This window comes from Pezoporus occidentalis, unplaced genomic scaffold, assembly GCF_034315485.1.
Source record: "Pezoporus occidentalis ecotype Australia unplaced genomic scaffold, CSIRO_AGI_Poc_V1 ctg832, whole genome shotgun sequence".
Lineage (NCBI taxonomy): Eukaryota > Metazoa > Chordata > Aves > Psittaciformes > Psittacidae > Pezoporus > Pezoporus occidentalis.
The window spans coordinates 1-23,722 of NW_026916195.1; the positions used below are offsets into that span (position 1 = coordinate 1).

General features: G+C 58.7%; 3 protein-coding genes across 3 annotated transcripts; 2 read left to right on the forward strand and 1 right to left on the reverse strand.

Moving 5' to 3' along the window:
* The first annotated feature begins 15 nt into the window (after positions 1-15).
* On the forward strand, positions 16-6,793 carry ACP5 (acid phosphatase 5, tartrate resistant). The gene is made up of 5 exons (XM_062604193.1): positions 16-228; positions 1,243-1,370; positions 3,249-3,373; positions 3,551-3,774; positions 6,555-6,793. Exons 1-5 carry the CDS (start codon positions 16-18, stop codon positions 6,789-6,791), a joined length of 927 nt encoding a protein of 308 aa, XP_062460177.1. The 3' UTR covers positions 6,792-6,793.
* Positions 6,794-9,591: 2,798 nt separating this feature from the next.
* Positions 9,592-11,760, forward strand: ELOF1 (elongation factor 1). The gene is made up of 3 exons (XM_062604194.1): positions 9,592-9,712; positions 9,834-9,904; positions 11,625-11,760. The coding sequence occupies exons 1-3, from the start codon at positions 9,597-9,599 to the stop codon at positions 11,687-11,689; spliced, it is 252 nt and encodes an 83-aa protein (XP_062460178.1). The 5' UTR covers positions 9,592-9,596; the 3' UTR covers positions 11,690-11,760.
* A 1,929-nt stretch (positions 11,761-13,689) lies between these two features.
* CNN1 (calponin 1) lies at positions 13,690-20,925 on the reverse strand. Its single transcript, XM_062604195.1, has 6 exons — positions 20,780-20,925; positions 19,564-19,630; positions 19,149-19,286; positions 18,150-18,260; positions 16,896-17,042; positions 13,690-13,908 (listed from the first exon to the last, which is right to left on the reverse strand). The coding sequence occupies exons 1-6, from the start codon at positions 20,812-20,814 to the stop codon at positions 13,690-13,692; spliced, it is 717 nt and encodes a 238-aa protein (XP_062460179.1). The 5' UTR covers positions 20,815-20,925.
* Positions 20,926-23,722: the final 2,797 nt, after the last annotated feature.

The following is a 23,722-nucleotide window of genomic DNA, read 5'->3' on the forward strand; positions in this document are numbered from 1 at the left end:
CTGCTCTGGGTATCGATGACGGCGGCGTCGGGGGGGGGCTCGGTTCAGTTCCTGGCCCTGGGGGACTGGGGGGGGGTCCCGGACCCCCCTTTTGTCACCCCACGGGAGGTGGCGACGGCGGCCGCCATGGGGCGAGCGGCCTCGGAGCTCGGCGCCGACTTCGTGCTCGCCCTCGGGGACAACTTCTACTACGAGGGGGTGCGGGACGAGTGGGACCCCCGCTTCCAGGTACGCGATGGGGGGGTCCAATGGAAGCCAATGGGGGCGGGCGGTTCCAATGGACCCCAATGGGGGGGACCCCCGCTTCCAGGTACCCAATGGGGGGTCCAATGGAAGCCAATGGGGGCGGGCGGTTCCAATGGAAACCAATGGGGGGGACCCCCGCTTCCAGGTACGCGATGGGGGGGTCCAATGGAAAGCAATGGGGGCGGGCGGTTTCAATGGATCCCAATGGGGGGGACCCCCACTTCCAGGTACGCGATGGGGGGGTCCAATGGAAACCAATGGGGGGGGGAGGTTCCAATGGACCCCAATGGGGGGGACCCCCGCTTCCAGGTACGCGATGGGGGGGTCCAATGGAAGCCAATGGGGGGGACGGTTCCAATGGAACCCAATGAGGGGGGGCAGTTCCAATGGAAACCAATGGGGGGGGGCGGTTTCAATGGAAACCAATGGGGGGGACCCCCGCTTCCAGGTACGCGATGGGGGGGTCCAATGGAAAGCAATGGGGGGGGGAGGTTCCAATGGACCCCAATAGGGGGGACCCCCAATTCCAGGTACCCCATGGGGGGGTCCAATGCACCCCAATGGGGGGGGAAGCCGGTTCCAATGGACCCCAATGGGGGGGACCCCCACTTCCAGGTACCCGATGGGGGGTTCCAATGCACCCCAATGGGGGGGGGCGGTTCCAATGGACCCCAATGGGGGGGACCCCCGCTTCCAGGTACCCAATGGGGGGTTCCAATGCACCCCAATGGGGGGGGAAGCCGGTTCCAATGGACCCCAATGGGGGGTGGCCGGTTCCAATGCACCCCAATGGGGGGGGAAGCCGGTTCCAATGGACCCCAATGGGGGGTGGCCGGTTCCAATGCACCCCAATGGGGGGGGGCCGGTTCCAATGGACCCCAATAGGGGGGACCCCCACTTCCAGGTACCCGATGGGGGGGTTCCAATGCACCCCAATGGGGGGGGGCCGGTTCCAATGGACCCCAATGGGGGTCCCCATTTCCCCTGTCCCCCCAGGACACCTTCGAGCGGGTGTTCACGGCCCCGGCGCTCCGCTCCCTGCCCTGGTTCGTGCTGGCCGGGAACCACGACCACGCCGGCAACGTCTCGGCTCAGATCGCCTATGGGAAGCGCTCCCCCCGCTGGTACCGGCCCAGACCCCCCCCATGGTGTCCCTATGGTGTCCCTATGGTGTCCCCATGGTGTCCCTATAGTGTCCATATGGTGTCCCTTTGGTTTCCCTATGGTGTCCCTATGGTGTCCCTATAGTGTCCCCATGGTGTCCCTATGGTGTCCCAATGGTGTCCCTATGGTGTCCCTATGGTGTCCCCATAGTGTCCCTATGGTTTCCCAATGGTGTCCCCATGGTGTCCCTATGGTTTCCCCATGGTGTCCCTATGGTGTCCCAATGGTGTCCCTATGGTGTCCCTATGGTGTCCCTGTGGTGTCCCTATGGTGTCCCCAAGGTGTCCCTATGGTGTCCCCATAGTGTCCCTATGGTGTCCCTATGGTGTCCCAATGGTGTCCCTATGGTGTCCCCATGGTGTCCCTATGGTGTCCCCATGGTGTCCCTATGGTGTCCCCGTAGTGTCCCTATGGTGTCCCTATGGTGTCCCGATGGTGTCCCAATGGTGTCCCTAAGGCGTCCCTATGGTGTCCCCATAGTGTCCCCATAGTGTCCCTATGGTGTCCCTATGGTGTCCCCATGGTGTCCCTATGGTGTCCCCATGGTGTCCCTATAGTGTCCCTATAGTGTCCCTATAGTGTCCCAATGGTGTCCCAATGGTGTCCCAATGGTGTCCCTATGGTGTCCCTATGGTGTCTCCATAGTGTCCCTATGGTGTCCCTATGGTTTCCCTATGGTGTCCCTATGGTGTCCCTATGGTGTCCCCATGATGTCCCTGTGGTGTCCCCAAGGTGTCCCTATGGTGTCCCCATAGTGTCCCTATGGTTTCCTTATGGTGTCCCTATGCTGTCCCTATGGTGTCCCCATGATCTCCCTATGGTGTCCCCATAGTGTCCCTATGGTGTCCACATAGTGTCCCCATAGTGTCCCAATGGTGTCCCCATAGTGTCCCTATGGTTTCCCTATAGTGTCCCCATAGTGTCCCAATGGTGTCCCCATGGTGTCCCTATGGTGTCCCTATGGTGTCCCCATGGTGTCCCTATGGTGTCCCTATGGTGTCCCCATGGTGTCCCTATGGTGTCCCTATGGTGTCCCTATGCTGTCCCTATGGTGTCCCTACGGTGTCCCCATGGTGTCCCTATGGTGTCCCCATAGTGTCCCTATGGTGTCCCAATGGTGTCCCTATGGTGTCCCTATGGTGTCCCAATGGTGTCCCTATGGTGTCCCTATGGTGTCCCTATGGTGTCCCCATGGTGTCCCCATGGTGTCCCTATGGTGTCCCTATAGTGTCCCTATGGTGTCCCAATGGTGTCCCTATGGTGTCCCCATGGTGTCCCTATGGTGTCCCTATAGTGTCCCTATGGTGTCCCCATGGTGTCCCTATGGTGTCCCCATGGTGTCCCCATGATATCCCTACCACACCCCAATGCCATCCCCACGCTGCCCCACACTATCCCTACCATACCCCAATGCCATCCCCACACTATCCCCACGTTACCCCACACTATCCCCACTATCCCCACACTACCCCACACTATCCCTACCATACCCCAATGCCATCCCGACACTATCCCCACTATCCCCACGTTACCCCACACTATCCCCACCATACCCCAATGCCATCCCCACACTATCCCCACGCTGCCCCACACTATCCCTACCATACCCCAATGCCATCCCCACACTATCCCCACTATCCCCACGCTGCCCCACACTATCCCTACCATACCCCAATGCCATCCCCACACTCTCCCCACTATCCCCACGCTGCCCCACACTATCCGTACCATACCCCAATGCCATCCCCACACTATCCCCACGCTGCCCCACACTATCCCTACCATACCCAATGCCACCCCCACACTATCCCCATCACCCCCTCTTCCCCCCCTTGCAGGCACTTCCCGCACCCCTACTACAGCCTCCGCCTGTCCCTGCCGGGCACCAACGCCTCTGCTCGGCTTCTGCTGCTGGACACGGTCCTGCTGTGCGGTGGGGGCAGCGATAGCGACGACGGCTATCGCGATAGCGACGACAGCTATCGCGATATCGACGGCTATCGCGATAGAGACGACGGCTATCGCGATAGCGACGATAACTATCGCGATAGAGACGACAGCTATCGCGATATCGACGATAACTATCGCGATAGAGACGGCTATCGCGATAGAGACGACAGCTATCGCGATAGAGACGGCTCCGCTGCGCCCCGGGAGCGGGCGGGGGCAGAGGCGCAGCTCGAGTGGCTCCGGCGCCGCCTGGTGGCGGCGGAGCGGGATCGCTTCGTGCTGGTGGCCGGGCACTACCCGCTCTGGTCGGCGGGGGAGCACGGTCCTAGCGCCTGCCTCCGCCGCCTCGTCCGCCCGCTCCTGCGGAGGCACCGAGTGAGCGCCTACATCTGCGGGCACGACCACAACGTGCAGGTGGGGGACGCATAGGGACCCATAGGTACCCCATAGGTACGGGGGGGGACCCATAGGTACACGGGGGGACCCATAGATACACGTGGGGGACCCATAGATACACGTGGGGGACCCATAGATACCCCATAGGTAGACGTGGGGGACCCATAGGTACATGTGGGGGACCCATAGGGACACGGGGGGACCCATAGGTACATGTGGGGGACACATAGGTACACGGGGGGACCCATAGATACACGTGGGGGACCCATAGGTACCACATAGGTACACGGGGGGGACCCATAGGTACACGGGAGGGACCCATAGATACATGTGGGGGCCCTATAGGTACCACATAGGTACACGTGGGGGACCCATAGATACCCTATATATACCCACGTGTACCCCATAGACACACATGTGTGCCCCATAGATACCCTATATATACCCACGTGTACCCCATAGACACACAGGGGTGCCCCATAGATACCCTATATATACCCACGTGTACCCCATAGACACACATGTGTGCCCCATAGATACCCTATATATACCCACGTGTACCCCATAGACACACATGCGGGCCCCATAGATACCCTATATATACCCACGTGTACCCCATAGACACACATGGATGCCCCATAGATACCCTATATATACCCACGTGTACCCCATAGACACACACGTGTGCCCCATAGATACCCTATATATACCCACGTGTACCCCATAAACACACACGTGTGCCCCATAGATACCCTATATATACCCACATGTACCCCATAGACACACATGGATGCCCCATAGATACCCTATATATACCCACGTGTACCCCATAGACACACACGTGTGCCCCATAGACACCCTATATATACCCACATGTACCCCATAGACACACATGTGTGCCCCATAGATACCCTATATATACCCACGTGTACCCCATAGACACACATGGATGCCCCATAGATACCCTATATATACCCATGTGTACCCCATAGACACACACGTGTGCCCTATAGACACTCTATATATACCCACGTGTACCCCATAGACACACACGTGTGCCCCATAGATACCCTATATATACCCACATGTACCCCATAGACACACATGCGGGCCCCATAGATACCCTATATATACCCACGTGTACCCCATAGACACACATGGATGCCCCATAGATACCCTATATATACCCACGTGTGCCCCATAAACACACACGTGTGCCCCATAGATACCCTATATATACCCACGTGTGCCCCATAAACACACACGTGTGCCCCATAGATACCCTATATATACCCACATGTACCCCATAGACACACATGGATGCCCCATAGATACCCTATATATACCCACATGTACCCCATAGACACACACGTGTGCCCCATAGATACCCTATATATACCCACGTGTGCCCCATAGATACCCTGTATATACCCACATGTACCCCATAGACACACATGCGGGCCCCATAGATACCCTATATATACCCTATATATACCCACGTGTGTCTATGTACCCCATAGACACACACGTGTGCCTCATAGATACCCTATATATACCCACGTGTACCCCATAGACACACAGGGGTGCCCCATAGATACCCTATATATACCCACATGTACCCCATAGACACACAGGGGTGCCCCATAGATACCCTATATATACCCACGTGTACCCCATAAACACACACGTGTGCCCCATAGATACCCTATATATACCCACATGTACCCCATAGACACACATGGATGCCCCATAGATACCCTATATATACCCACATGTACCCCATAAACACACACGTGTGCCCCATAGATACCCTATATATACCCATGTGTACCCCATAAACACACACGTGTGCCCCATAGATACCCTATATATACCCATGTATACCCCATAGACATACGTGGATGCCCCATAAATACCCTATATATACCCACGTGTACCCCATAGACACACATGGGTGCACAATAGATACCCTATATATACCCACGTGTGCCCCATAAACACACATGTGTGCCCCATAGATACCCTATATATACCCATGTGTACCCCATAGACACACACGTGTGTACCCCATAGACACACACGTGTGCCCCATAGATACCCTATATATACCCACGTGTACCCCATAGACACACACGTGTGCCCCATAGATACCCTATATATACCCACGTGTACCCCATAAACACACACGTGTGCCCCATAGATACCCTATATATACCCACGTGTACCCCATAGACACACACGTGTGCCCCATAGATACCCTATATATACCCACATGTACCCCATAGACACACATGGGTGCCCCATAAATACCCTATATATACCCACGTGTACCCCATAGACACACATGTGTGCCCCATAGATACCCTATATATACCCACGTGTACCCCATAAACACACACGTGTGCCCCATAGATACCCTATATATACCCACATGTACCCCATAGACACACATGGGTGCCCCATAAATACCCTATATATACCCACATGTACCCCATAGACACACATGGGTGCCCCATAAATACCCTATATATACCCACATGTACCCCATATACACACATGGATGCCCCATAGATACCCTATATATACCCACATGTACCCCACAGACACCCCATACATCCCCCAATACCCCCCTGACACAGACCCCCCTTGACCACCCCATGGCGGGGGGGGGGGGGGGGATATCAAACTGCCCCTATTGAGACTCCAACACCCCCAACCCCCCAAAATGGGGGGTGGGGGGTGGGGGGGGGGTCCCCATTTTTTCCTGACCCCTCCCCCTCTCTTTTCTCTCCCCACAGTTCCTATGGGAGGGGGGGGTGGGCTACGTGGTGAGCGGCGCCGGGAACTTCATGGAGGGCTCTCGACGGCACGAGGGGGCCCTGCCCCCCGGTTCCCTGCGTTTCTTCTATGGGGCCCCCGCGTCCCCCGGCGCCTTCGCCCACATCCGCCTGGAGCCCCACGCCGCCACCGTCACCTTCCTGGAGGCCACCGGGCGCCTCCTGCACCGAGAGGTGCTGCCGCCGCGGCACCGCTGAGAGCCACGGCCCCACAGAGCCCATTGGGGAGCACCATTGGGGAACCACCATTGAGAGCCCATTGGGGAACCTCCATTGAGAGCCCATTGGGGAACCTCCATTGAGAGCCCATTGGGGAACCTCCATTGAGAGCCCATTGGGGAACCTCCATTGAGACCCCCCTTGGGGAACCCATTGAGACCCCATTGGGGAACCTCCATTGAGACCCCGTTGAGACCCCATTGGGGAGCCCCATTGGGGAACACCATTGAGAGCCCGTTGGGGAGCCCCATTGAGAGCCCATTGGGGAACCTCCATTGAGACCCCATTGGGGAGCCCCATTGAGACCCCATTGGGGAGCCCCATTGAGACCCCATTGGGGAACCCATTGGGGAACACCATTGAGACCCCATTGGGGAACCTCCATTGAGACCCCATTGAGGAACATCCATTGAGACCCCATTGGGGAACCCCATTGAGACCCCATTGAGGAACCTCCATTGAGACCCCATTGAGGAACATCCATTGAGACCCCGTTGGGGACCCCATTGGGGAGCCCATTGGGGAACCTCCATTGAGACCCCATTGGGGAACCCATTGAGACCCCGTTGAGGAACCTCCATTGAGACCCCATTGGGGAACCCATTGAGACCCCATTGGGGAACCCATTGAGACCCCATTGAGGAACCTCCATTGAGACCCCATTGGGGAACCCATTGAGACCCCATTGGGGAACCTCCATTGAGACCCCGTTGGGGAACCTCCATTGAGAACCCATTGAGGAACATCCATTGGGGAACCCATTGAGACCCCATTGGGGAACCGGTTGAGACCCCATTGAGACCACATTGGGGAGCCCCGTTGGGGAACCTCCATTGAGACCCCATTGGGGAGCCCCATTGAGACCCCATTGGGGAGCCCCATTGAGACCCCACTGGGGAACCCATTGGGGAACACCATTGAGACCCCATTGAGGAACCTCCATTGAGACCCCATTGAGGAACATCCATTGAGACCCCATTGGGGAGCCCCATTGAGACCCCATTGAGGAACCTCCATTGAGACCCCATTGAGGAACATCCATTGAGACCCCATTGGGGACCCCATTGGGGAGCCCATTGGGGAACCTCCATTGAGACCCCATTGGGGAACCCCATTGAGACCCCAGTGAGGAACCTCCATTGAGACCCCATTGGGGAACCCATTGAGACCCCGTTGAGGAACCTCCATTGAGACCCCACTGGGGAGCCCCATTGAGACCCCATTGAGGAACCTCCATTGAGACCCCATTGGGGAACCGGTTGAGACCCCGTTGGGGAACCCTATTGAGACCCCATTGGGGAACCCTATTGAGACCCCATTGGGGAACCTCATTGGGGTACCCCATTGGTACCCCCCTTGATACCCCCATTGAGCCCCATTGGGGAACCCCATTGAGCCCCATTGATACCCCCCATTGTACCCCCATTGAGCCCCCATTGGGGTACCCCATTGATGACCCCATTGATACCCCCATTGAGCCCCCATTGGGGTACCCCATTGATGACCCCATTGATACCCCCATTGAGCCCCCATTGGTGCCCCCCATTGACCCCCCCCATAATGAACCCTTGTGAGTCCCCCACTCCAGCAGGGGGCAGGCCCCCCGTGACCTTTGACCTAGGGGACATGGTTGGGGGGGACACCCCTCCCCCCGTGACCTCAGTTGACCTCAGGGACCCCTCCCCCAATAAAAGCCTTTGATCGAAGCCGCATTACCCCAAAATCGACGTTTTTCACCCCAAAACTGCCGGAGGGAGGGCGGGGCCTCTGCTGATTGGCTGAGGGCCGCGCCTCTATCGGCCAATAGGAGTAGAGCGCGCGGGCGGAAGTGCCACACCGGAAGGGGAGGGACCGAGGCACTTCCGGGTTGGACGGCGGCGGCGGGCGGTGAGAGCGGAACCGGGGGGTCCTGACCCCCTTCTATGGGGCCTGAACCCCTTCTATGGGGCCTGACCCCCTTCTATGGGGCACTGACCCCCTTCTATGGGGCACTGACCCCCTTCTATGGGGCCTGACCCCCTTCTATGGGGCACTGACCCCCTTCTATGAGGCACTGAACCCTTTCTGTGGGGCACTGACCCCCTTCTTTGGGGCCTGAATCCCTTCTATGGGGCCTGACCCCCTTCTATGGGGCACTGAACCCCCTCTATGGGGCCTGAACCTCCTCTATGGGGCCTGACCCCCTTCTATGGGGCACTGAACACCTTCTATGGGGCCTGAACTCCCTTCTATGGGGCACTGACCCCCTTCTATGGGCACTGAACCCCTTCTATGGGGCACTGAACCCTTCTATGGGGCCTGAACCCCCTTCTATGGGGCCCTGAACTCCTTCTATGGGGCACTGAGCCCCCCTATGGGGCCTGAACCCCCTTCTATCGGGCCTGACCCCCTTCTATGGGGCACTGAACCCCTTCTATGGGGCACTGAACCCCTTCTATGGGGCCTGACCCCCCCTATGGGGCCTGACCCCCTTCTATGGGGCACTGAACCCTCTCTATGGGACCTGACCCCCTTCTATGGGGCACTGACCCCCTTCTATGGGGCCCTAGACCCCCCCTATGGGGCCCTGAACGCCCCCCATGGGTCCCTAACCCCCCCCCCCATGGGGCCCTAACCCCCCCCTATAGGGCCCTAAACCCCCCCCATGGAGCCCTAAACCACCCCCAGCGGGTCAGAATCCCCTCTATAGGGAGGGGGTGGTGGTGATGGGGGCAGGGAGGATTGCATCCATCCCCCCCCCCCCCCCCTTTCCATTCACCGCCTCCCTCCCCTGCCCCATAGGCTATGGGGCGGCGCAAGTCCAAGCGGAAGCCCCCCCCCAAGAAGAAGGTGACGGGGACGCTGGAGACTCAGTTCACGTGTCCCTTCTGCAACCACGAGAAGTCCTGCGACGTCAAGATGTGAGTGAAAAGGGGGGTAAAAAAGGGGGGGACCCCCACACACAATGTGGGGTTTGGAAAAGGGGGGGTCACCCCTCATTTGTGCCCTACAACCAACACAACCCCCCCCCCAACACACCAGGGACCGTGCCCGAAACACGGGGGTCATCTCCTGCACCGTCTGCCTGGAGGAGTTCCAGACGCCCATCACCTGTATCCTTACTGGGGGGACCCCATTGTGTCACTGGGGGGACCCCATTGTGTCACTGGGGGGACCCTATTGTGGTACTGGGAGGACCCCACTGTGGTACTGGGGGGACCCCACTGTGGTACTGGGAGGACCCCACTGTGTCACTGGGAGGAGCCCATTGTGGTACTGGGAAGACCCCATTGTGGTACTGGGAGGACCCCATTGTGGTACTGGGGGGACCCCATTGTGGTACTGGGAGCGCCCCATTGTGGTACTGGGAGGACCCCACTGTGGTACTGGGGGGACCCCATTGTGGTACTGGGAGGACCCCATTGTGGTAGTGGGGGGACCCCACTGTAGTACTGGGGGGACCCCATTGTGGTACTGGGAGGACCCCATTGTGTCACTGGGGGGACCCTATTGTGGTACTGGGAGAACCCCATTGTGGTACTGGGGGGACCCCACTGTGTCACTGGGAGGACCCCATTGTGGTACTGGGGGGACCCCCTCAACATACTGGGAGCAGCTCCCCTGTGTCACTGGGGGGACCCCGTTGTGGTACTGGGGGGACCCCACTGTGGTACTGGGAGGACCCCATTGTGTCACTGGGGGGACCCTATTGTGGTACTGGGAGGACCCCACTGTGTCACTGGGAGGAGCCCATTGTGGTACTGGGGGGACCCCACTGTGGTACTGGGAGGACCCCACTGTAGTACTGGGAGGACCCCATTGTGTCACTGGGAGGAGCCCATTGTGGTACTGGGGGGACCCCGTTGTGATACTGGGGGGACCCCGTTGTGGTACTGGGGGGACCCCACTGTGTCACTGGGAGGAGCCCATTGTGGTACTGGGGGGACCCCGTTGTGGTACTGGGGGGACCCCACTGTGGTACTGGGAGGACCCCGTTGTGATACTGGGGGGACCCCGTTGTGGTACTGGGGGGACCCCATTGTGGTACTGGGGGGACCCCGTTGTGTCACTGGGAGGACCCCATTGTGGTACTGGGGGGACCCCATTGTGATACTGGGGGTCCCCATTGTGGTACTGGGGGGACCCCATTGTGGTACTGGGAGGACCCCGTTGTGGTACTGGGGGGACCCCGTTGTGGTACTGGGGGGACCCCGTTGTGGTACTGGGAGGACCCCATTGTGGTACTGGGAGGAGCCCATTTTGGTACTGGGAGCAGCCCCCTGTGTTACTGGGAGAACCCCCCTACCATACTGGGAGCACTTCCCCTGCCATACCGGGAGCATCCCCCCCACGTTACATTACTGGGAGCACCCCTCCACCATACTGGGAACCCCCCCGCCCTACTGGGATCACCCCCCCACCATACTGGGAAGCCCCCCACCATACTGGGACCACCCCCCACCATACTGGGACCCCCCTCCCCACCATACTGGGACCCCTCCCCCGCCGTACCGGGACCCCCCCCCGCCATACTGGGACCACCCCCCCCGCCATACTGGGATCACCCCCCCACCATACTGGACCCCCCCCCCCCACCATACTGGGACCCCCCTCCCCACCATACTGGGACCCCCCCCCACCATACTGGGACTCCCCCCCTCACCATACTGGGACCGCCCCCCCCACCATACTGGGACCCCCCCCGCCATACCGGGACCCCCCCCCACCATACTGGGACTCCCCCCCTCGCCATACTGGTACCGCCCCCCATACTGGGGCCTGTCCCCCCCCCATTTCCCCATTAGACCCCTTAACTCCCCCCCCCGCATGGAGACCTCTCGGAGCCCGTGGACGTCTACAGCGACTGGATCGATGCTTGTGAAGCTGCCAACCAATAGCAAGGGGGGGGCCCCAGTTCCCCCCCCCCCCGTGCCCCCCAAGATACTGGGATGGGGGTCAAGGACATTGGGGGGGGTCCAATTCTGCTCCCTTATTGTGGGGGGGACGCATTCCGGTTTATAACTTTGGGTCCCCTATGGTGTCACCCCATTGTGTGCCCCCCCCCCCCAAACCCACAGGGATGGGACCCCCACTTGGGGGGGGGGGGGACAATGAATAAATGCCCTGGTGGGGCTGGGCTGGGGCTGAGTGTCCTTGGCATAAGGTGGAGCCCCATAGGGATATGGGGAGCCCCATAGGGATGTGGGGGGGGACACATGGGGGGACCCCCATCCAATTGCTCTCTCCAGCCCCCCAGCACCCCCGTTTCTCCAGGCTTAGTTTGCATGTGGCTTTTATTGTGTCTCAGTGGCTTCATTGTTGGGGGGGGGGGTGTCTTGTGCTTGCCCCCCCCCCCTGCCCCCCAAAAGGGCCCTTGTGTGTGTGTGGATGTGTCCCCCAAGGGGCTGTGTCCCCCTCTAGGTCTGTGTTCCCTCTAAGGTCCCTGTGTACCCCACAGGTCCATGTGTGTGCCCCCCATGTTCATGTGCCCCCCAAGTCCCTGTGCCCCCCATATCCCTGTATCCCCCACCTCCATGTGCATCCCAAGGGGGTTCACATCCCCCCATCCCCATTTATCTCCTCAGGCCCCTTGTGCCCCCCATCTCCATGTACATCCCCATGTCCCTGTCCCCCCCCATATCCCTGTATCCCCCACACCCATGTGCATCCCAAGGGGCTCCCCCCATCCCCATGTATCCCCAAGTCCCTGTGTCCCCATCTCCATGTGCATCCCCTGTCCTCCCCATGTCCCTGTGCCCCCATATCCCTGTGTCCCCATCCCCATGTGTGTCCCTATGTCCTCCCCATATCCCTGTATCCCCCACCCCCATATGCATCCCAAGGGGGTGCACGTCCCCCCATCCCCATTTGTCTCCTCAGGCCCCTTGTGCCCCCCATCTCCATGTGCATCCCTATGTCCTCCCCATGTCCATGTGCCCCCCCATATCCCTGTATCCCCCATCTCCATGTGTGTCCCTATGTCCCCCCCATATCCCTGTATCCCCCATCCCCATGTGCATCCCAAGGGGCCTCACGTCCCCCCATCCCCATTTATCTCCTCAGGCCCCTCGTGCCCCCCATCTCCATGTGCATCCCTATGTCCTCCCCATGTCCCTGTCACCCCCCATATCCCTGTATCCCCCATCTCCATGTGTGTCCCTATGTCCCCCCATATCCCTGTATCCCCTACCCCCATGTGCATCCCAAGGGGCTTCATGTCCCCCCATCCCTATTTGTCTCCTCAGGCCCCTTGTGCCCCCCATCTCCATGTGCATCCCTATGTCCCCCCCATATCCCTGTCCCCCCCATATCCCTGTCCCCCCCATATCCCATATCCCATGTTCACATCCCCCATCCCCATTTATCTCCTCAGGCCTCTCGTGCCCCCCATCTCCATGTGCATCCCTATGTCCCCCCCATATCCCTGTATCCCCCATCCCCATGTGCATCCCATATCCCACATCCCCCATCCCCATTTATCCCATGTGCCCCCCCATATCCCCCATCCCCATGTGCATCCCAAGGGTCCCCCCCCATCCCTGTATCCCTCATCCCCATGTGCATCCCATCTCCATGTGCCCTATGTCCTCCCCATCCCCATTTATCTCCCCAGGCCCCTTGTATCCCCCATCTCCATGTGCATCCCTATGTCCTCCCCATGTCCATGTGCCCCCCCATATCCCTGTATCACCCATCCCCATGTGTGTCCCTATGTCCCCCCCATATCCCTGTATCCCCCATCCCCATGTGCATCCCAAGGGGCCTCACGTCCCCCCATCCCCATTTATCTCCTCAGGCCTCTCGTGCCCCCCATCTCCATGTGCACCCCTCAACCTCTGTGTCTGTGTTTGTCCCCCCCCCCCCCCCCACCTCCCCCCCCCCCACCATGCCCTATGCATCAGGGGTGATGATTGGGCCCGTCGAGGCCGTCGAGGAGGCCGGCGCAGTACTTGGGGTCGCAGACCTGGCGGGGCAGGCCGTAGACGGTCATGCCCCGTTGCGAGGCTCCCTTGTTGCTGCCCATCTGCAGGCCGATGGTGAGCGCGTCGCAACGCTCCATGCCCAACGCCGGCGCCGCCAGGATCTGCCGCTTCGTGCCCGGCGCCGTCATCCCCGCCTGCGGCACCGACACCATGAAGCCAAGGGATAAGGGGAAGGGGGGGTCCCCATGGAGGGTTGTACGTTGAGGGGGGAGGGTGGGGGCAAGGGTGGGTATCGATAGGGGAAGGTTGGGATCAAAGTTGGGTGTCATTGGGGTCGAAGTTGGGTGTCGTTGGCAAGGTTGGGTGTCGTTGCGGTCAACGTTGGGTGTCGTTGGGGGCAGCGTTGGGTGTCGTTGGGGGCAACGTTGGGGTCAAGGTTGGGTGTCATTGGGGTCAAAGTTGGGTGTCGTTGGGGGCAACGTTGGGTGTCGTTGGGATCAACGTTGGGTGTCGTTGGGGGCAAGGTTGGGGCAAGGTTGGGTGTCATTGGGGTCAAAGTTGGGTGTTGTTGGGGTCAAAGTTGGGTGTCGTTGGGGGCAAGGTTGGGATCAAAGTTGGGTGTCGGGGTCAAGGTTGGGTGTCGTTGGGGGCAAGGTTGGGTGTCGTTGGGGGCAAGGTTGGGTGTCGTTAGGGGAAGGTTGGGATCAAAGTTGGGTGTCGTTGGGGGCAAAGTTGGGTGTCGTTGGGGTCAACATTGGGTGTCGTTGGGGGCAAGGGTGGGTGTCGTTAGGGTCAAATTTGGGTGTCGTTAGGGGAAGGTTGGGATCAAAGTTGGGTGTCATTGGGGTCAACGTTGGGTGTCATTGGGGGCAAGGTTGGGAGTCGTTAGGGGAAGGTTGGGATCAAAGTTGGGTGTCGTTGGGGTCAAAGTTGGGTGTCGTTAGGGTCAAGGTTGCAGTCAAGGTTGGGTGTCGTTGGGGTCAAGGTTGGGTGTCGCGGTCAAAGTTGGGTGTCGTTGGGGGCAAGGTTGGGGGCAAGGGTGGGTGTCGTTGGGGGAAGGTTGGGATCAAAGTTGGTAGTCATTGGGGTCAAAGTTGGGTGTCGTTAGGGTCAAGGTTGCGGTCAAGGTTGGGTGTCATTGGGGTCGAGGTTGCGGTCAAGGTTGGGTGTCGTTGGGGTCAAGGTTGGGTGTCGTTGGGGTCAAGGTTGGGTGTCATTGGGGTCAAGGTTGCGGTCAAGGTTGGGTGTCATTAGGGTCAAGGTTGCGGTCAAGGTTGGGTGTCATTGGGGTCAAGGTTGCGGTCAAGGTTGGGTGTCGGGGTCAAGGTTGGCTATCGGGGTCAAGGTTGGGTGTCATTGGGGTCAAGGTTGCGGTCAAGGTTGGGTGTCGTTGGGGTCAAGGTTGCGGTCAAGGTTGGGTGTCATTGGGGTCAAGGTTGCGGTCAAGGTTGGGTGTCATTGGGGTCAAGGTTGGGTATCGGGGTCAAGGTTGGGTGTCATTGGGGTCAAGGTTGCGGTCAAGGTTGGGTGTCGTTGGGGTCAAGGTTGGGTGTCATTGGGGTCAAGGTTGCGGTCAAGGTTGGGTGTTGGGGGCAAGGTTGGGTGTCGGGGTCAAGGTTGGGTGCCGTTGGGGGCAAGGTTGGCATCCAGGTTGGGTGTCGTTCGGGGCAAGGTTGGGGTCATGGGTGTTGTTGGGGGCAAGGTTGCAGTCAAGGTTGCGTGTCGTTGGGGGCAAGGTTGGGTGTCGTTGGGGGCAAAGTTGGGTGTCGGGGTCAAGGTTGGGTGTCGTTGGGGGCAAGGTTGGGTGTCGGGGGCAAGGTTGGGTGTCATTGGGGGCAAGGTTGGGTCATGGTTGAGTCCCCTTGGAGTCAAAGTTGGGGGCAAGGTTGGGTGTTGTTGGGGTCAAGGTTGGGTGTTCTTGGGGGCAAGGTTAGGGTCAAAGTTGGGTCCCGTTGGGGTCAAGGTTGGGTCTCGTTGGAGTCCTAATTGGGTCCCATTGGGATCAAGATTGGGTCCCGTTGGGGTCAAGGTAGGGTCTCATTGGGGTCATGGTTGGATGTCACTGGGGTCAAGGTTGGGTCTCATTGGGGTCAAAGTTGGGTCCCATTGGGGTCATGGTTGGGTCTCATTGAGGTCAATGTGGGGTCTCATTGGGGTCAAGGTTGGATGTCACTGGGGTCAAGGTTGGGTCTTGTTGGAGTCAAGGTTTGGTCCATTGGGATCAAGGTTGGGTCCTATTGGGGTCAGGATTGGGTCCCATTGGGGTCATAATTGAGTTCCGTTGGGGTCAAGGTTGTGTCTCAGGGGGGTCAAGGTTGGGTCTCATTGGGGTCAAGGTTGGGTCCCATTGAGGTCAATGTAGGGTCTCATTGGGGTCAAGGTTGGATGTCATTGAGGTCAAGATTGGGTGTTGTTGAGGTCAACGTTGGGTCTCGTTGGGGTCAAGGTTGGTGTTATGATTGGGTCCCCTTGGGGTCAAGGTTGGGTCTCATTGGGGTCAAGGTTGGGTCTCATTGGGGTCAAGGTTGGGTCTCATTGGGGTCAAGGTTGGGTCACATTGAGGTCAAGGTTGGGTCCCATTGAGGTCAAGACTGGGTCCCATTGGGGTCAAGGTTGGGTCCCATTGAGGTCAAGATTGGGTCCCGTTGGGGTCAAGGTTGGGTCCCATTGAGGTCAAGACTGGGTCCCATTGAGGTCAAGGTTGGGTCCCATTGAGGTCAAGACTGGGTCCCATTGAGGTCAAGGTTGGGTCCCATTGAGGTCAAGGTTGGGTCCCATTGAGGTCAAGGTTGGGTCCCATTGAGGTCAAGGTTGGGTCACGTTGGGGTCAAGGTTGGGTCCCATTGGGGTCAAGGTTGGGTCCCATTGAGGTCAAGGTTGGGTCCCATTGAGGTCAAGGTTGGGTCCCATTGAGGTCAAGGTTGGGTCACGTTGGGGTCAAGGTTGGGTCCCATTGGGGTCAAGGTTGGGTCCCATTGAGGTCAAGGTTGGGTCCCATTGAGGTCAAGGTTGGGTCCCATTGAGGTCAAGGTTGGGTCCCATTGAGGTCAAGGTTGGGTCCCATTGAAGTCCAGCTTGGCTCCCGTTGTGATCACGGTTGGGTCCCATTGAAGTTCCCCCACCCCACAGCCCCCCACCCCACACTGGGACCACCCCTCCAAGCAGCCCCACAGCTCCCTACCTGGCTGGCCCCCTTGTTGGTGCCCATCTGGAGGCTGATGGTGGCCTGGTCCAGGGGCTGCTCCGTGCCCAGTTTGGGGTCATAGAGGTGGCGCCGGGTCCCATAGGCCGTCATGCCCTGCTGGCTGGCGAACTTGTTGGTGCCCATCTAGGGGGTGTGGGGTGGGGTGGGGGGGACGGACACACACAATGTGGGGCAGGGGAGGACAATGGGGACCTCGAGCTGGATGGGAGGTGCCTGTGGGCGCTCTCACCCCTTGTGTGGGGTGGGAGGCGGTGTCCCCATCGGGTCCTTGTGTCCTCCCCATGCTTCAGGCTCCTCTGGCCCTGTATCCCTCCGGGACCCCCATATCCCTGGGTCTGCCCCTGTGCCCAGGTGGGCCCCTGTGTCCCCACATATCCCATATCCCTGCCCCCCATCCTGCATCCCTGCCCTCCATCCTGCATCCCTGCCCCACATCCCGCATCCCTGTGCCCCCCCATCCCCGCATCCCTGCCCCCCATCCTGCATCCCTGCCCCCCATCCTGCATCCCTGCCCCCCATCCTGCATCCCTGCCCCCCATCCCGCATCCCTGCCCCCCATTCCTGCATCCCTGCCCCCCATCCTGCATCCCTGCCCCCCCCCATCCTGCATCCCTGCCCCCCATCCCGCATCCCTGCCCCCCATTCCTGCATCCCTGCCCCCCATTCCTGCATCCCTGCCCTCCATCCTGCATCCCTGCCCCGCATCCCTGCCCCCATCCCGCATCCCTGCCCCCCATCCCACATCCCTGCTCCCCATCCCTGCCCCCCATCCCCACATCCCTGCCCCCCGCCCCCCATCCCCACCCCACATCCCTGGTACCTGCAGCCTGATGATGCTCTGCCCCTCAACCCTGCCCCCCATCCCTGCCCCCATCCCTGCCCCACATCCCCGCCCCACATCCCTGGTACCTGCAGCCCGATGATGCTCTGCCCCTCATCCCTGCCCCCCATCCCTGCCACCCATCCCCGGTACCTGCAGCCTGATGATGCCCGCCGGTACCTGCAGCCCGATGATGCTCTGCCCCTCATCCCTGCCCCCATCCCTGCCCCACATCCCCGCCCCACATCCCCGGTACCTGCAGCCCGATGATGCTCTGCCCCTCATCCCTACCCCCCATCCCTGCCCCACATCCCTGCCCCACATCCCTGGTACCTGCAGCCCGATGATGCTCTGCCCCTCATCCCTACCCCCCATCCCTGCCCCACATCCCCGCCCCACATCCCTGGTACCTGCAGCCCGATGATGCTCTGCCCCTCGCGCAGCTTCTCCGGCTGGAAGCGCCGCTGCTGCTTCTCGGCGTATTTCACCCCCAGCCCCACATTGTTCCCCAGGGTCTTGGCCTGGCCGAGAGACCCCACATTGCCCCCCATGAGCCCCACATCCCCCCCCATCGACCCCTCCCATGCATCCCCATCACCCAGGTGAGGGCAAGTGGGGACCAACTGGGATCCCCCCCCGCATTGTCCCTGGGGTCCCAGGGATGGGATTGTGATGTCATAGGGATGGGATTGTGACGTCACAGGGATGTGATGGGGACGTCATAGGGATGGGATTGTGATGTCACAGGGATGGGATTGTGACGTCATAGGGATGGGATTGTGACGTCATAGGGATGGGATTGTGACGTCATAGGGATGGGATTGTGACGTCACAGGGATGGGATTGTGACGTCACAGGGATGGGATTGTGATGTCACAGGGATGTGATGGGGACGTCATAGGGATGGGATTGTGATGTCACAGGGATGGGATTGTGATGTCACAGGGATGGGATTGTGACGTCATAGGGATGGGATTGTGATGTCACGAATGTGATGGGGATGTCACAGGGATGTGATTGTGATGTCACAGGGATGGGATGGGGACATCACAGGGATGGGATTGTGATGTCACAGGGATGGGATTGTGATGTCACAGGGATGGGATTGTGACGTCATAGGGATGGGATTGTGATGTCACAGGGGTGTGATGGGGACGTCATAGGGATGTGATTGTGATGTCACAGGGATGTGATTGTGATGTCACAGGGATGGGATTGTGATGTCACAGGGATGGGATGGGGACGTCATAGGGATGTGATTGTGATGTCACAGGGATGGGATTGTGACGTCACAGGGATGGGATGGGGACGTCACAGGGATGGGATTGTGATGTCACAGGGATGGGATTGTGACATCACAGGGATGGGATTGTGACGTCACAGGGATGGGATGGGGATGTGGGGCTCACCTGGCTGGCCAGGGCGATGAGGGTGGACTGCACCTGCGTGTGATTGGTGTTCTCAAAGAGGTCGTTGGCCTCGAAGATGTCGTGGGGCTTCACCCCATAGCGCGTGATGGCCCTCAGGAAGTTCCCGATATTCTCCAGCTGCACATGGGGGGCAGAGAGAGGCCGTGGGACCCCTGCCCCCCGGAACCCCAAGTCCACCCCAAAGCCCCCAAGTGCCCCCGTAGGACCCCCAAGTGCCCCCTTAGGACCCCCAAGTGCCCCATAGGACCCCCAAGTGCCCCCATAGGACCCCCAAGTGCCCCATAGGACCCCCAAGTGCCCCCTTAGGACCCCCAAGTGCCCCTACAGGACCCCCAAGTGCCCCATAGGACCCCCATGTCCTTGCCTCACCCCCACTTTGGGGTCCCCTCCTCACCTTGTGCCAGTTCTGGACGGGTTCATTCACCTTCTGCACGGAGCCGGGTTGGAGCTTGTTGATGAGCCTGGGGGTCAGGGGGTCAAAGGTCACATTGGGTCCCATTGGAGTCAAAGTTGAGTCTCGTTGGATCATGGTTGGGTCTCACTGGGGTCAAGGTTGGGTCCATTGGGGTCAAGGTTGGGTCTCATTGGGGTCAAGGTTGGGTCTCATTGGGGTCAAGGTTGGGGCCCATTGAGGTCAAGGTTGGGTCTCATTGGGGTCAAGGTTGGGTCTCATTGGGGTCATGGTTGGGTCTCATTGGTGTCAAGGTTGGGTTAAGGTTGGGTCCATTGGGGTCAAGGTTGGGTCCCACTGAGGTCAAGATTAGGTCTCGTTGTGGTCATGGTTGGGTCCCGTTGGGGTCAAGGTTGGGTCCCGTTGGGGTCAAGGTTGGGTCCCATTGGGGTCAAGGTTGGTTCTCATTGGGGTCAAGATTGGGTCCCATTGGGGTCAAGGTTGGGTCCCCTTGGGGTCAAGGTTCGGTCCCACTGGGGTCAAGGTTGGGTCCCATTGGGGTCAAAGTTGTGTCTCGTTGGGGTCATGGTTGGGTCTCATTGGGGTCAAGATTGGGTCCCATTGGAGTCAAGATTGGTTTAAGGTTGGGTCCATTGGGGTCATGGTTCGGTCCCATTGAGGTCAAGGTTGGGTCCCATTGGGGTCAAGGTTGGGTCCCATTGAGGTCAAGATTGGGTCCCATTGGGGTCAAGGTTGGGTCCCATTGAGGTCAAGATTAGGTCTCGTTGTGGTCATGGTTGGGTCCCGTTGGGGTCAAGGTTGGGTCCCATTGAGGTCAAGATTAGGTCTTGTTGGGGTCAAGGTTGGGTCCATTGGGATCAAGGTCGGGTCCATTGAGGTCAAGGTTGGGTCCCATTGAGGTCAAGGTTGGGTCCCATTGAGGTCAAGGTTGGGTCCCATTGGGGTCAAGGTTGGGTCCCATTGGGGTCAAGGTTGGGTCCCATTGAGGTCAAGATTAGGTCTCGTTGTGGTCATGGTTGGGTCCCGTTGGGGTCAAGGTTGGGTCTCATTGAGGTCAAGATTAGGTCTTCTTGTGGTCAAGGTTGGGTCCCATTGGGATCAAGGTTGGGTCCATTGGGATCAAGGTCACCCCAGGGGTGACCCCATGCTCCAAGGAGGGGGTCAGTGGTGTGGGGGGGGGTGGGGGTCAGGGCCGTACTCGCACAGGATGACCCCGTCCTTGAGGCCCTCCATGAAGTTGTCCCCGATGCGGCGGCCGGTGGTGGCCTCGATCCAGGCGCGGAGCTCCCGCTCCCGCTGGGGGTCGTACTTCTGGGCCAGCTGGGAGAGGGGATATGGGGTATGGGGTGGGGATGTGGGGTATGGGATATGGGGTATGGGATATGGGGTATGGGATATGGGGTATGGGATATGGGGTATGGGATATGGGGTATGGGGTGTGGGGTATGGGATATGGGGTATGGGATACGGGGTATGGAGTGTGGGGTATGGGGTGTGGGGTATGGGATATGGGATGTGGCATATAGGGGATGGGGTATGGGATATGGGATGTGGGGTATGGGATGTGGGATGTGGGGTATGGGATATGAGGTGGGGTATGGGATATGGGGTATGGGGTGGGGATGTGGGATGGGGATGTGGGGTATGGGATATGGGGTATGGGATATGGGGTGGGGATGTGGGGTATGGGATGGGGATGTGGGGTATGGGATGGGGATGTGGGATGGGGTTGTGGGGTATGGGATGGGGATGTGGGGTATGGGATGGGGATGTGGGGTATGGGATGGGGATGTGGGGTATGGGATGGGGATAGGGGGTATGGGATGGGGATAGGGGGTATGGGATGGGGATGTGGGGTATGGGATGGGGTGGGGATGGGGTATGGGATGGGGATGTGGGGTATGGGATGGGGATGTGGGGTATGGGATGGGGATGGGGTATGGGATATGGAGGGATATGGGGTATGGGATGGGGATATGGGGTATGGGATGGGGATGTGGGGTATGGGACGGGGATGGGGTATGATGGGATGTATGGGGATATGGGGTATGGGATGGGGATGTGGGGTATGGGATGGGGATGTGGGGTATGGGATGGGGATGTGGGATGGGGATGTGGGGTATGGGGTGGGGATGTGGGGTATGGGATATGGGGTATGGGATGGGGATGTGGGGTATGGGATGGGGGGGGTTTGGGTTGTGATGGTATAGGTTATGGGATGGGGATATAGGGTATAGGTTGTGACGGTACAGAGTATGTAATAGGGGACATAGGGTATGGGTTATGACGGTATAGGGTATGGGATGGGGATATGGGATATGAGTTGCAACGGTATAATGTACGGAATAGGGGATATAGGATATGGGTTGTGACGGTACAGGGTATGGGATAGGGATATGGGGTATGGCATATGAGGGTATAGGGTATGGGATATGAGAATACAGAGCGTGGGATGAGGTGATAGAGGGTATAGCATATGAGGTTATAGGGTATCAGATACAGGGTATCAGGTGTGGGATGTGTGGATATAGGATATGGGATATGAGGATATAGGGCATGGAATATGAAGATATATGGGATGGGATATGGGGAAGATGGGGGTATGAGGATATAGGGCATGGGATGGGGGATATAGAGTATGGGATATGAGGGTATAGGGTATGGGATACGGGGACATTGGGTGTGGGATGTGGGGATATAGGGTATGGTATATGAGGGTATAGGGCATGGGATATGAGAATATATGGTATGGGATTGGGGGTATAGGGCATGGGATATGAAGATATAGGGTATGGGATGGGGGATATGGGGATATCGGGCATGGGATATGAGGATATAGGGTATGGGATACGGAGATATCGTGTACGGGACATGGGGATGTCGGGCACGGGATGGGGGATATGGGGGTATAGGGCATGGGGTATGAGGATATAGGGTATGGGGTACAGGGATATGGGGTGTGGGATGTGGGGATATAGGGCATGGGATGGGGGATATGGGGTTATAGGGTATGGGATGTGGGGGATGACGGTATAGGGTATGGGATAGGGGTTTATAGGGCATGGGATGTGGGATATGGGGATGCCGGGCACGGGATGGGGGATATGGGGGTACAGGGCATGGGATATGTGGATAGAGGGTATGGGGTACAGGGATATGGGGTGTGGGATGTGGGGATATGGGGTTATAGGGTATGGGATAGGGGTATATAGGGCATGGGATGTGGGATATGGGGTGTGGGATGTGGGGATATGGGGTTATAGGGTATGGGATAGGGGTATATAGGGCATGGGATGTGGGATACGGGGACATAGGGGTATGGTATAGGGGGATATAGGATATAAGTGGGATAGGGTATGGGGGTAGGGGATATGGGGATATAGGGTATGGGATGTGGGGAATAGAGACATGGGATGTGGGATATGGGGATGGGGGATGGGGGATATGGGGGGTACAGGGCATGGGATATGTGGATAGAGGGTATGGGGTACAGGGATATGGTGTGTGGGATGTGGGGATATGGGGTTATAGGGTATGGGATGTGGGGGATGACGGTATAAGGTATGGGATAGGGGTATATAGGGCATGGGATGTGGGATATGGGGGTACAGGGCATGGGATATGTGGATAGAGGGTATGGGGTACAGGGATATGGGTTGTGGGATGTGGGGATATGGGGTTATAGGGTATGGGATGTGGGGGATGACGGTATAAGGTATGGGATAGGGGTATATAGGGCATGGGATACGGGGACATGGGGTACGGTATAGGGGGATATAGGATATAAGTGGGATATGGTATGGGGGTAGGGGATATGGGGATATAGGGTATGGGATGTGGGGAATAGAGACATGGGATGTGGGATATGGGGATGCCGGGCACGGGATGGGGGATATGGGGGTACAGGGCATGGGATATGTGGATAGAGGGTATGGGGTACAGGGATATGGGGTTATAGGGCATGGGATGTGGGGGATGACGGTATAAGGTATGGGATAGGGGTATATAGGGCATGGGATACGGGGACATGGGGTACGGTATAGGGGGATATAGGATATAAGTGGGATATGGTATGGGGGTAGGGGATATGGGGATATAGGGTATGGGATGTGGGGAATAGAGACACTGGATGTGGGATATG